This window comes from Notechis scutatus, chromosome 5, assembly GCF_049901735.1.
Source record: "Notechis scutatus isolate UNSWTSFEM ecotype Mainland chromosome 5, rNotScu1.2, whole genome shotgun sequence".
In the NCBI taxonomy this organism is placed as follows: domain Eukaryota; kingdom Metazoa; phylum Chordata; class Lepidosauria; order Squamata; family Elapidae; genus Notechis; species Notechis scutatus.
Window position 1 is genome coordinate 12,619,183 of NC_142013.1, and position 14,171 is coordinate 12,633,353.

Genomic DNA, 14,171 nt, shown 5'->3' on the forward strand with positions numbered 1-14,171 from the left:
AATATTTCTGTTTAACACTTCCAAGGTTAACACAAATAACAAAGGTGACAGTGGGCCCCCTTGTCTTGTTTCTTTTCTTATATCAATAGAGTCTATCAGTTCTCCCTCTATCATTACCTTTGCCGTTTGGTTATGATATATAGCTTCTATTGCTTGGATAAATTTTTTACCAAAGCCCATCTGTTCCAGCAAGATAAATTCCCTTTTTGAGAGGTCTCTGGAATTGAAAGTGTTTTGGGTAGAATGGAGAAGAGAAGAGCAATTAAGATGATCAAAGGCCTGGAGACTAAAACATGAAGAACGGCTGCAGGATTTGAATTTGGCTAGTTTAAAGAAAAGAAGAATTCAGTGTGACGTGAAAGCAGTATTCTAGTATTTGAGGGGATGCCACAAAGAAGGGGGCGGTCAAATTATTCTCCAAAGCACCAGAGGGCAGGGCATGAAACAATGGTTGGAAACTAATCAAAAAGAGTAGCAACCAGGAATTAAGGAGAAACTTCCTAACAGTGAGGACAATTAACCAGTGGAACAGCTGGTCTTCAGAAATCATAGGCACTCCATATTGGATGTTTTTAAGAAGAGTCTAGACCAGGGGTCTTCAAGCTTTAAGATGTGTGGACTTCAGCTCCCAGAATTCCTTCTGCAGTTATGTTAGCTCAGGAATTCTGGGAGTTGAAGTCCACAAGTCTTAAACTTGCCAAGTTTGAAGACCCTTGGTCGAGACAGTCAGTTATCTGAAATGGTATAGGTTATCCTGCTTGAGCAGGGGGCTGGGCTAGAAGACCTCCAAGGTCCCTTCCAGCTCAATCTATTCTATATAGATAGTAAAGAAGATAACCTTGACAAAAATATACAAGTTCCATTACACAAGTGTCCAAGGTAAAATGTATCCTAAGTCCGTTATAGACAGAAAAGAGTCACACATAGATACCTCCCTAAATCATAGGAGTATCAGAAGTGGAAGGAGATACTGCATAGTCAGACTTGCAGGATTTAAGTCAGCCTTGTCAACTCCACAAGAAGGCTAAAACAGTTTTTATGGAGAGTGATTCTCAGAACAGAATCTTGCTTGCGTTTACCACTTCATCCAAATCATGCATAAAAATTTTGAATAATGGACCAAACCTTGTAGCAGTTGAGTTTGATGAGGAATCGTTGAACATTTTATTTTAAACGATTGGTTAGATTGCAGAATGTGTATGTTTCAATTTATCAGTGTTGAAATGATACAATATTTGCTGCAGTGTACTAATACAATATATATACTTACATTCAATACCAGGGTTTTACAAAAGCTGTCAATGTATCAGATCGGACGGAACTTCTACAGTCCCTCTGATCCAGTGGAAGTCCCTCAACACAAGTGAGTTGGATAGCTCACCTTGAAATCTTTGCAGCCTAAATATTTCTGTGGCAAAAAAAAGTTATTTCATCCATGAATAACTAATTATCTGTTGAGATAATTTTTTTCAAAGTTATCCATTAATCTGATTGACACCATTTTATCCATATATTATTTGTAGCCTTATCTCATTGGGAGATAAGCTGTGTTGATGGATGACAAGTAATCCAAAATGAATCAGAAGCTATGCAGGTAGTCCTCAACTTAGGACCACAATTGAGCCCAAACGTTATGTTGCTAAGTGAGAAATTTGTTCAGTGAGCTTTGCCCCATTTTATGACTTTTCTCGCCACCTTTGTTAAGGGAAACCCGGCAGTTCTTAAATTAGTAACTTGGTTGTTAAGTGAATCTGGTTTCCCCATTGACTTTGCTTGTCAGAAGGTCACTTGTCACGCAACATTGCAACCATCATAAACGTGATCAGTTGTCAGGCATCCAAATGTAAATCATGGGACCATGGGGGATGTTGCAATGGTCCTAAGTGTAAAAAATGACCATAAGTCACCTTTTTTCAGTGCCATTGTAACTTTGAACAGTCACTAAGTGAACTGTTGTAAGACGAGGACTACCTGTACTTGCAGAACATTAGCTATGGTTACTTGATCCATCGTTTAACTAATGAATATTGTTTTCTCGGCCCATAAACCACAGAGTTGGTTCATATGATATGCTTGACTGCTTAGGGCAGGGGTGTCCCACCTTTTGGCTTGCCTGGGCTGCAATAGGTAGACAAAAATACTACATCCCATTTAAACAACTGGCTGACTGTGTGACCAACTGGAATAATAATAATAATAATAATAATAATAATATTTACAAAACCCACACCCTCCCCCTTATTTATTGATGTATTTACTTACTCCCTGGACTACTGGACTAATGGAATCGTGGCAATTCATAAACTTTTATGAACTTCATAAATTCATAAATCATAATAAAACCCTGCTTACAGAACAGAACAGGCAGTCATTATAAACTCAAAACAAACAAATAAGATCAAAATAAGGTACCCATGCCATTATACTTCAAAACCCCTGCAAAAGGGGGCTGTGGCTTCTCCTCCCCCAACCTTGCAGCCAGAGTTACATTATAGCTCCATTCCATTAAGGAAGTAACAACCCATTTTGCCATCTGGGTTTGATTCTTGGTGTGCTCAGAGGAGACAGTGATGTTGACCTTAGATTTCATGACATTTTTTTTAATGCAAATGTTGCTTCGAAGTGTTTCTAGAGGCCCCTTTCCTACGTCAGAATGTTTCATCCTTAACTTTTTTTTTTTTTGCTTTGCACATGTATTCTATACATGTGTTCTGTTCGTTGCCGGGCTGCTTGGAGTCTGTGTCAATAAACTAACTCAAAAGGTCTTTGTCTTCCCCTTTTAGGCTGGTTCTCTGGCCAGGATTTGCGGTTTCTGTTGGACATTTTGAGAACAAAGTCATGCTTTGTGCAGATGTGAGCCACAAAGTCCTTCGGAGTGAAAATGTTTTGGAGTTCATGACTAATCTGTATAATAATTCAGAGAGGACCTGTTTTCCAGAAAACTGTGAGAAGGAATTGGTGGGGCTTATTGTTCTTACAAGGTACAATTTAACCTTATGGAAACCATGTCTTTTTAAGCATTAGTAACTTCATATTCATTTCAGTTGCTAACTTCAACCATTTAAGAGCAGACTCAGAATTTTGACTCATTTAGTAGTTTTGTATTGTATATTTTAGAATTTACTTACATAGGAATTTGGGGAAATACTAAGATGGCTTCTGGGTAATTAATACCTGCCAAATTTATTTTTATTCTGTTTTTTTACTTTTAATAATTTTAAGGTTTTTTTAAAATATGAATATTAATTTGTATGGATTTTTTTTAACTGTGTTGTATACCGCACTAAGTCATTTGATTGGATGGCGAGATTAATTTTTTCCTGAGGCTTATAGGTTGGTTCAGTCATAAAATTATCTCTTAAACAACATTCTTTCCAATCCAATAACCATCAAAATGTAATAATTCCACACATCTGCCAAATAAATAATATAATATGCAACAATTACATCAACTTTCAGTCATATATCAATCTGGTCAAATCTCATTTTATTTGTTCTACTAGAATCTTAAGTTATTTCACCTAGGTACTTCAATACACATTCTAAAACCAGAAATCAAGTTTTTCTCATTGTCTTTTCTTGCATGAACCCACTTACTGTTATTATATCTTATGCTTACATCAATCCTAATTTGGGCTTGGAAAGTATTTCACTCTACTTGCAAATGATCCAGAAATTTTACTGACCACTCTAAGCTAAGGAATAATTTTGGGAAAAAGCAAATTTGTTTTTCTACAATTTCACTTGCAGGTGTTATTTTTTCCTTCTTGCTATATTTAGGACTGTTTTTCTCCAGTAGTGGGAAAAAAATAAATCTTGGCTGGTTTTATTTTGTTTAAGTGATGCTGTTGTGTCTCTTTTAATGTAAATAATACTTTTATGATGTTGTTTTGGTATCTTGAAAGATAGTTCATAGTAAAAAACTGTATAAATTTTATTTACCAAACTTATTCATAAGTACACAACAAGACTAATAAATAGAATAAGTCAAAAAGAGAGCTGTGAAAATTTTTTACAGACCCCTCACATCCTGGACATAAACTGTTTCAACTCCTACCCTCAAAACGACGCTATAGAGCCCTGCACACCAGAACAACTAGACACAAGAACAGGTTTTTCCTGAATGCCATCACGCTGCTAAACAAATAATTTCCTCAACACTGTCAAACTATTTACTGTATGCATCACTATTACTATTAATCCTCCCATCCTTCCTTTCACCCATCTCCTCCCACTTATGACTGTATAACTGTAACTTTGTTGCTTATTGTACCCTATGACTATTATTATGTGTTGTGCTTTGATTCTTGACAAATGAATCTTTTCTTTTATGTACACTGAGAGCATATGCACAAATTTCTTGTGTATCCAATCACACTTGGCCAATAAAGAATTCTATTCTATTTTATTCTATTCTAAAAAATATGTTTAAACAAAAATCTGGACCAGCAAATTAACAAAACATAACACAAAATAGTTATCATGCCTCATTATACTTTGTCTCTCCTGAAAAGTGACAACATGTATTTTTTTTCCACAAAAGAACAGGAATTTTACCTACACACCTATATTTTATTATACTTAATTATATCGTTTATTTGGTTTTTGTGGGCGTGTAGAAGAAAGAGTTATGTCAGGGCACATTAGAGAATACATAAGACTATCCAGTTTATTTAGATTTTTTTTTTACTTGGCATTTCAGGTACAACAACAAAACATATCGTATTGATGATATTGAATGGTCTATAAAACCAACAGATACATTCCAGAAGCGTGATGGCACTCAGATCTCTTATGAGGATTATTACAAACAGGTAATCGAGAATCTGGATATTGCATGAAGACTCTGCTCCAATGTTTGTAAATGTGGCACCGTTAATTGTATTGACTTATAATTTTTAGCATTCCCAAACTGGTCACATTAGAGCTATAATCCAACAGATCTGAAGGATGGCAGATTGACAAAAACTCTCAGGGTGTCTTGTCTTAATAGAATAATAACAATAAATCTTTAATACCATCAAACATCTGCTTGTTTCAGGGTCTTGGGAAGGACTTGATAGGTGGATAAAAATGCCAGATCCAGAAAATATTTGGTTATGCATTGCTTTGTACATAAGTGGAAACAGTTTACAGCAGGGTGTCAAACTCAAGACCCGTGGGCCAGTTTTGGCCCACAGGGTGCTTAGATCTGACCCTCAGAGTGTCCTAGAAACCGTGAAGGACCATCCCAAAGTGCCTTTGCCAGCAAAAATGGAGCTAGATTTCGCAAGTGGAAATGGAGCTCAGGAGCCTGTTTTTGCTGGCAGAATGCTCAGCCCACCACAGCCCCCCCAACACGAGTGACATCAAGCTGGCCACATCCACCCTGGCCCCCCGAGGTCAAACACAACCCTGATGCAGCCCTCAGTGAAATTGAGTTTGACACCCCCGGTTTACAGGTAACACTCGTCTTATGAGCACAACTGAGCCCACAGATTCTGTTGTTAAATGAGACATTTCTTAATGGAGTTTTGCCCCATTTTATGACTTTTCTTGCCACAGTTGTTAATTGAGTCACTGCCATTGATAAGTTAGTAACAGAGTTGTTGAGTGAATCTGGCTTCCCCGTCGACTTTGTTTGTCAGAAGATCACAAAAGGGGATCGTATGACCTCATGACACTGCAACCGTCACAAATATGAATCAGTTGTCAAGCTTGTCTGAATTTTGATCACATGACATTGCCGATGCTGCAAAGGTCATAATTGTGAAAAACAGTCATTAGTTCATTTTTCAGTGCCAGTGTAACTTGAATAGTCACTAAATGAACTGTTGTAAGCCAAGGACTACCTGTATTCAGAATTCCTAGCATCTTTTTTCAAATCTTTAACGGTTCATTGTTTTCTCGGAATTATTTAATTGCTATGGTCCAATCAGATTATCACAAGATAATTTAAAGACAATTTCTTTAAAGATAGTAGGCAGGTAACTTGTGAGTCCTCTTGCACATTTTAAAGCAACCTTACTATGTGTTCAGATCTTAAGCACTGCACAAACCTAGAAAAAAACTAGAAAAATAGCTGTAAAAATATAGGAAACAACAAGATAAGACAATACATTAAGTACTTAGGAAACATATTAAGTATTTAGGAAAACAACATGTTCTGTTAACAGTGGAAAATGTCTGGACTTCAAGTCCCAGAATTCCCCAGCCAGCATGATGGGTATTGAAATCCAGACATCTTAAAAGAAGTTGCTACGGTTGATGAACACTGAACTATAGCATCAGGGATTTGGAATGGAGCTGACTTGCTTTCTTCTGATTTCATATTTCCGTGAACAGCAATACGATGTAGTCGTGACTGATCTGAATCAACCAATGCTTGTTAGCCAACTGAAGAGTAGAGGCAATTGTTCTGCTGAGCCCCGTGTAGTGCATCTAATCCCGGAACTTTGCTACATGACAGGTAAACCAATGTAATTGGGCTCATCCAAGCAGTTGTTAGCATTCTGACCTTACCTTTATTACGATGACTGTGATCATGGTTTATTACTTATTGCTTGTATGTACACTGAGAGTTTATGCACCAGAGACAAATTCCTTGTGTATCCAATCACACTTAGCCAATAACGAATTCTATTCTATTCTGTTTAGCCAATTCTGCAATATTCAAAAATTGGAGATGAAGTTTCTAGTCAAATGAAAATTTGAATATAGACAAGATCCAATCTATGTTGGTGACTGATCCAGATTTGATCTTGCAGCATAAAAGAGCACAAGATCGCATTTTGGTTGCTTGGCAACCGGCTCACCTTTATGGCTGATTGCAATGTCTCACAGTCGTCTGATCATGATTTTTGTTGTTGTTTTTTTGCCAGTTTCAGCCATTTAAATTTGAGTTTCTGGCCAAAAGTGCCCATTGAGTAAAATTGATTTGCTTAACAAAAGAGGTTGTAAAACCAGAGCCAGTCATGTGTTGACCTGCTTAATGACTGCAGTGATCTATGACCATAATTCCAAGCTCAATTACAGTCATGGGTCAAGGGCTACCTATACCAGTATTGTTATTCCCCTCTTCAGAAAAGACTTAAATCAAGCAGCTGAAGACCTATTAATATGATAGATGTAGTGGCAAAATTATATAACAAGTGTCTTCTGTTTAGACAGAGCACTGAACTATGACAAATCAGAATACCGGAGGTTTTTAATACAGTTACTCCACAATAACCTGAATATTTATCTTAAATAATTTAATAGAACATTGTATCGAACAGCATCACTACAAGCTTGGTTGTTTTCTTGCAGACGTTTTATTACCCAGACTAGTTAACATTATCAGCTTCAGCCCCGAACTACAAATATTCTGATCCCCAGCAGCATCAGGACCCTGGAGAGTTCCCTGTAGGTGACATACGAGCAGTATTAGACCTCTCATCAGGAGAGCTGTTGTTCCAGCATCTATTTATGACCACGCAAGACCTCAAATGGGCTTTGAAGAGTCAGGGGTTTGCTAGATGAACAAGTGCTTGCTTTAGAATTTAAGACTTTAGAATTAAGAGCCTGACTCATGTTTGACTGGGAAGATGCCATGGAGGAGTCATCTCGGTCTGATCTCTCAGATGAAGGGAGATGATCACAGCTAGGTTATAGCATACATCTGATTTTAAAAACCATATGTGGTTAATACTTGTATAGGAGCTTTCCCCCCGCCCCCAAAAATTCCAGGCCAGAATTGGAGAAAGGCTGTAGCAAAGCTGTTTTGGATCGGCATCAGGAGTTGGGCTTCACGTTTATCTCCTTACATCCTCTGGCTGGGAAGTTATAAAAGTAGATATTGAAAGCTAAGCTTGAACTGGGAAGACCTCTGGTTAGGGCTGTAATGATATGATATGTCTGATTCTTGGTTTTCACCATTCTTTTGGTCCTGTGTGCTGCTTACTGGCTTAGAGCTTAGCAAAATACCCCCCCCCCTTTTTTTTTTTAACGTTAGGGCTTAGCAGACATGCAACTTCAGACTTTCGCTTGATGAAAGATCTCGCTCAGCACACTCACTTAGCCCCACAACAGAGACATCAACGGCTGTCTAGACTTGCTGACAACATTCAGAGGTAATGTTCTATGAAGTTTGGTTGGTGTCACAACTTCTGACCATAATGAGCAGACTCCATGAATTCCTAAGTTTATATATTCCATATTTTGCCTTTAGCTCGTTATATTAAGACAGGGGTGTCAAACTCAAGGCCCGAGGGCTGAATCCAGCCCATGGGGAGCTTAGATCTGGCCTGTGGGGCCACCTGGAAACAGCAAAGGACTGTCCCACAGTGCCTCTGCTGGCGAAAACGGAGCTGGGGAGGGCTGCGCACAACCCTCCCAAGCTCCGTTTTCACTGGCACAGCACTTGAGCCACATCAGGCATTCCTGACATGAGTGTTGTCAAGCTGGGGGGCCCCTCTCCCCCAGGTCAAACACAACCCTCAATGAAATTGAGTTTGACACCCCTGTATTAAGGTAACTGGATATTTAAAAGGAGACATCAAGATATAAAACAAGGTGCCTCCATCCTGATTGCAATTTGCATATCTATCTGAATGATCCCTAGCAGTGATAAATTTGACCCATTACTAGTGTACAGAACAGTATGACTCTTTTTCCAAGGCCTATGGCAGTTTCTCACTTCCTATTCATGGCCCTGGAAGGGATCTAGATAGGGAAATGGTTTAGAAGTATTTTAAATAAGTATAAGAACAGGTAACACACCTTGTTTCAGGAAAGAATCATGGTTATGTCCTGCTTGAATTGACATAACATGATGATTTAGTGTTTTAAAAAATCAGCACTCAACCTCAATAATTGAACTTATGGTGGACATAACATCATGTCTCCTGCAAAGTTAAGTCTCACTGAATTCAAGATTCAGTTCACTCAATGTATACAGATTTGCTTCTTCATTTTTAACCACTAGATGGAGTTAAAGTATCAATCGGTTTTCAGAAACAAGGGCTATAGTCTGAAATACAAATGAATAGTTTCAGAGGAATTCCTTCAGTACTGAAAAATACTCTCCAGAAATGTCTGATGCTAATTATTTTTTGTTTGATATTATTGATTAGATATATACATACTTTTAATGTAGAAGCTCAAAATGTTGGGGTCCTTCCTATTTTTTTTACCTAAACAGCTCCCTTGCAGGGCTGGTTAGGTTGAAAGAAAGACTACCCCAAAGTCACTCTTAAATCTTCCATGGTTGACAATGAAGCCAGACCTGTGCTGGTCATTATGATGAACAGTTCCTAAATGTCTGTAAATACTGGGATTTCTTCCAGCTGCCATTTTCGCCAAGGTAAACTAGGACTGGCCTTAGTTACTTATCACTTAAAGAATCCTGTCCCGATTAAGATGTCCCCTGGGTTTATGGAGGTGATGTGTTGGATGTGTTGGCTCAGGGGTTAAGACAGATACTGGGCTTGTTGACTGGGAAGCTGGTAGGCCAGGTTTGAGACCAAGCTCCATGCGATGGGGTGAGCTCCCTCCCATCCTCACCCAGCTCCTGCCAACCTAGCAGTTCGAAATCATACAATTGCAAGTAGATAAATAGGTACCACTTTGGTGGGAAGATAGTGTGCATGAATTATATTTCCAATAGAGTGCTTGAATGTCTTAAAATAAAATCTTGCTGTGTTCTTCTGATACAGTAAGCCCCTCTAAAGATGAAAACGATCAGGTTTTGCTTCTCAATGATCAGTATAATTGAAAAGTATACAAAAGCTTCTTGACCCAATTGATTTGAGGGTTGTCGTTTTCTTTCAGAAATAAAGACGCTCGCTTTGAATTAGAAAATTGGGGGTTGCAGATGGGATGCCAGGCTTCCTTGACTGGACGTGTGATCTCCCCAGAGAAAATCCTCATGCAGAATGAGACAGTAAGTAACACGGGCTTGTTATCCATGTCATCCACATCATGCAATGGCATTTGCAGAACTACTTCCTTCAAAGCCTTTGAAATGGCATTTGCCCCTCCCCCTTTTTTTGAGAGCTGCTTTTCAGTGACTGATGTCTTTATGCTTTTTTGTTCCTTTTTTTCCCCCTGCAGTGTTCTCCAGTGAACCCTGGGGACTGGTTCAAGGATTTGCGCAATATGAAGACAATCAGCGAGACTCGTCTGGAGAGATGGCTCGTCCTGTGTAGTTACAACCATACAGATCTGACCCATAATTTTTTGAATTGCTTGAGAAGAGTAGGAAGTCCCATGAATTTTCATCTTCAATATCCCACAATGTGAGCTATGCTGAATTCTTCATTCCTCAGGCATTTTAATTGGCCTTTTTAATGTGTACTTATCAAGCATTTTAAGCCTAGCTTTCTAAATCAGATAGACATTTTAGTAAATTTTAGGAGGAGCAGAACTGATTGCTTGCTTGCTTTTGACTGTACACTGGATAAAGGGGCCTGACTTTGTTATTCCATAATGGCAGGATGACCCATCCACTATGTTTAATCAGCCACATTATTTAAGAGCCTCATGATGCATTTGACACAACATGAGTGAAGGATCTGCAGAAAGAAGAACCCTCATAAAAATCAAGATGGCAGTCGCAGCTACATTATTGAACCCCCCACCGTTTGGTATATCCCAGTGGCCATCTTGCATAACTATCACAGCTTGGATCAGCTTCACTAACTGAGGGAGTCTATTCATGCTTAGGTTCCTTCTGATTCTTCCTCTTGTTTTTAATTTTATTTGAATTCTGTTTGCTGCTCAGAATTATTTATTCAGCTAGGCGGCCATATAAATTGGATCAATAAATAAAAATATGATATAAACTAGGCAGCAACACAACAGCCTTTTAGAAACAAATACAATTATAAGGCAATTAAAAAGCCTGGGAAAATAAAAAGAAGACATGAAATGGTCCTTTATGTGAAATTATCCTTATCTGAAAATCACTTTGCTTTAACAACCAGGCTTAATGGAAAATCCTAATTTAGCTTGGGCAAGCAAAGTATTCTAATTTATGACCATTTAATTAGTCCCATGCATCTTGTCTGTTTCTATGAATTATATCTCCATAGACCAGTGTTTCTCAACCTTAGTAACTCTATGCTGGCTGAGGATTCTGGGAGTTGAAGTCCAACATACCTTTGAGTTGCCAAGGTTGAGAAACATGCCTTAGAGCTGCCGAGGCTTTACATCATGTTTCACTCATAAGAAAGTAAATATAGGTTACTAATAATCTGCAAAGATGTTGACTATATGGATAGAATGGTGATGAACTTTAATCTACATTTGGCATCATATTTTTGACAAGCAGATAGTGTCCTGAAAAATATGCTTCACCCTGTGTCATAAAATGCCAGAAGGGTATTGTTTTCTAATATTTTCTCATTTTGGTCTGCAGTATGCCAATAAAAGAGGGCCCAATGTCATTTGTGAAAGTCCTACAACAGCACGCGAATCCTGAGCTACAGCTGGTATGCATGCTGAATTGATAAAAATTGCATTTGAAGTGTATTAACTGCTGATTATCCAGGTCACTAGAAGAAAAACCCTGAAGGATGGTCTTTCCAAAAGAAGCAATACAATTGGCCAAAATAGAAACATAGATTTTGTATAGTTATGACTAAGTTTTGCATGTCAACAGATGTCCCTGTATCCTGATTACAGATTACAGATTAACAGAGTTGGAAGGGACCTTGTAAGTCATGATATGGAAGCTGCTTTTATTTCCAGAATATTCTGAAGTCCAAAGGAATGGAATCAGAGTTGGAAGAGTTTATAAGTGAACCACTTCTAATTGGAATGGTAGAGTGATTTGAAAGTTTTTGAAAGCAATCTGTCTCAGATCTCTTAGAAGCAGGTCATCTTGACAAGTGGAGCCAGCCACAAAACATGCATATTAGAAGGCAGACTAGTTGCTTCCGGCCACCATATTTTCCTTCCTGTGCCCAAATGTTCTCTACTGCCTCTACCCGGTTTGCATTTCATTATTTTTCTCTGCAGGTACCAATAGAAATCACTTAATCATTTAAAATCTGTGTTGCAGTGATCCACTGTTTTATTATTTAAAGGATGTCTTAAGAGTTTGGAGACATGATTTTGGAATATAATGTACTGGTGTTGAAAGTTAATGTTTTCCTTCACAGCGTAGTTCCAATTTTAAAAAAATTAACATAATCTAAAACATTTAAAAGTTAGATACAGGTAGTCAAGTTATGACAATTGAGCCCAAAATTTCTGTTGCTAAGCGAGACAGTTGTTAAATGAGTTTTTTTAATGACCCTTCTTGCCACAGTTGTTAAGTGAATCTGGCTTCCCTATTGACTTTTCTTGTCAGAACATTGCAAAAGTTGATCACATGATCCTGGCACACTGCATCCATCATGAATATACACCAGTTTCCAAGTGTCCGAATTTGGATCACATGAGTGGGGAAGCTGCAACGGTTTAAGTGTGAAAAATGATGATAAGTCAACTTTTTTTTCAATACCACTGTACATTCAAATAGTAACTAAACAAATGGTTGTAAGTCGAGGACTACCTGCAGTACAAGAACCCAGTAGATATCAATTGAGACTTCAAGAGAAAGTTGCATTTCTGAGTCTCACGCACCAGAAATTATGTATATGATTTCTTGGTTTGTAGCTTCAGATGTTTCTTCTCCATTTTTATTCATAGTTTGTGATTAAGAGATTAAGATATTCTGAGGGTTGCTGGTTTAGAAGAAACATCTCCAGATCTTTTGGAAAGTAATCTTATGGCCAAACTATATATTATATACAACATATTAAAAAGGCTTGATAGCGTGACTGTTCTGTTTCAAGGTTGCAACTATACACAGGCAGAGACATTTGCTAAGGAGTTGAAGTATTTACTACAGTTCAGACAGATAATAGCAGACAGGATCATTATTCAAATATCTAGCTTATCTGAAAAGTGCCAGTTACAGTTCAGGAAACAAGATACTATCCATATTTATTTTATTTATTTATTTATTTGATTTGCCAATTGTTTACAAGATAATAAGTATAAGTGTATACATAGTTGTGAATACATGAAATGGGTACATATAAGAAAAATAAAAGAAGAATAAGAGAAACAATAGGACAGGGACGGTAGGCACGTTGGTGCGCTTATGCACGCCCCCTACAGACCTCTTAGGAAAGGGGTGAGGTCAATAGTAGACAGTCTAAGGTTAAAGTTTTTGGGGTTTGGGGAAGAAACTACAGAGTCGGGTAGAGTATTCCAGACATTGACCACTCTATTGCTGAAGTCGTATTTCCTGCATATATATAAATTGGAGAAGTCACAGAATGCCAAATTAGGTAGTCAGCTGACAAGAAGTCACAAACAAGAAGCAGGAACAATAGCCACGAGCTAGAATACTAAGCTGCTGTTTCCAACAAAGGCTGAACCCAAAGCAGCTACATCAATCTCTCTCAGACAGCCGGCTGCAATGAATCGGATCTCACTGTTTGCACAGCGAGGAGTTGTATTGAACACAATGCTACGCTTGCCACCACGAGACCTGGGACTTGGGGAGTCACACCTCGTCATCTGACTGCTCCAAAGGATCAGGAGATGGCTGTGGTTGATGAGCCTCCTCAGAGGAATCATGTCTTGAGAGATTCCTGAGGCTGACAATCCTCAGGCTCAGCTGTGACCACAGAGTCTGAATCCTGAATCGTAGCCTATGAAGCCATGATGGATGAAAAGAACAGCATTGTAGGGAACAGGCATCTGCATGAAGGGGGCAGTGATAAGTCTTTGCTGCTTGGATGGTTCCGCTCATTTCTGTTTCTGTTTCTAGGTGTTATGCATATTGTCTTCCAACAAGAAGGACTGTTACGATTCTGTGAAGAAGTTCCTGAGTCTTCACCAGCCCATCCCTAGCCAGTGTGTGCTTGTCCGTACATTGTCTAAACAAGGAATGATGATGAGTGTGGCTACAAAAATTGCTATGCAGATCATCTGTAAGCTTGGAGGGGAGCTCTGGGCAGTTGAAATACCAGTAAGTGATACTTTCTGCATAAGCTAGATGTTGACCCAGGGGTGGGATTTAAATTTTTTAACAACCGGTTCTGTGGGCATTGCTAGGTGGGCGTGGCCATGTGACTGGCTGGACATGGGTTCTCTTTTTTTTTTTTGTAGCACCCCCACCCCATCCCGTGTGCTCCATTTTTGGGCCTCCTGGG

The 14,171-nt window shown here is 38.6% G+C and overlaps 1 protein-coding gene across 1 annotated transcript in view; it reads left to right on the plus strand.

Annotated features, from left to right (window-relative positions):
• Positions 1 to 14,171, plus strand: part of PIWIL4 (piwi like RNA-mediated gene silencing 4) — a 56,265-nt gene that overhangs the window by 31,962 nt on the left and 10,132 nt on the right. Inside the window, exons 6-14 of the mRNA XM_026675593.2 lie at positions 1,283 to 1,363; positions 2,784 to 2,981; positions 4,703 to 4,814; positions 6,325 to 6,448; positions 7,973 to 8,090; positions 9,790 to 9,901; positions 10,072 to 10,256; positions 11,378 to 11,450; positions 13,787 to 13,987. Of these exons, the coding sequence (XP_026531378.2) occupies positions 1,283 to 1,363; positions 2,784 to 2,981; positions 4,703 to 4,814; positions 6,325 to 6,448; positions 7,973 to 8,090; positions 9,790 to 9,901; positions 10,072 to 10,256; positions 11,378 to 11,450; positions 13,787 to 13,987 (1,204 nt within the window). The remainder of the gene's footprint in view (positions 1 to 1,282; positions 1,364 to 2,783; positions 2,982 to 4,702; positions 4,815 to 6,324; positions 6,449 to 7,972; positions 8,091 to 9,789; positions 9,902 to 10,071; positions 10,257 to 11,377; positions 11,451 to 13,786; positions 13,988 to 14,171) is intronic.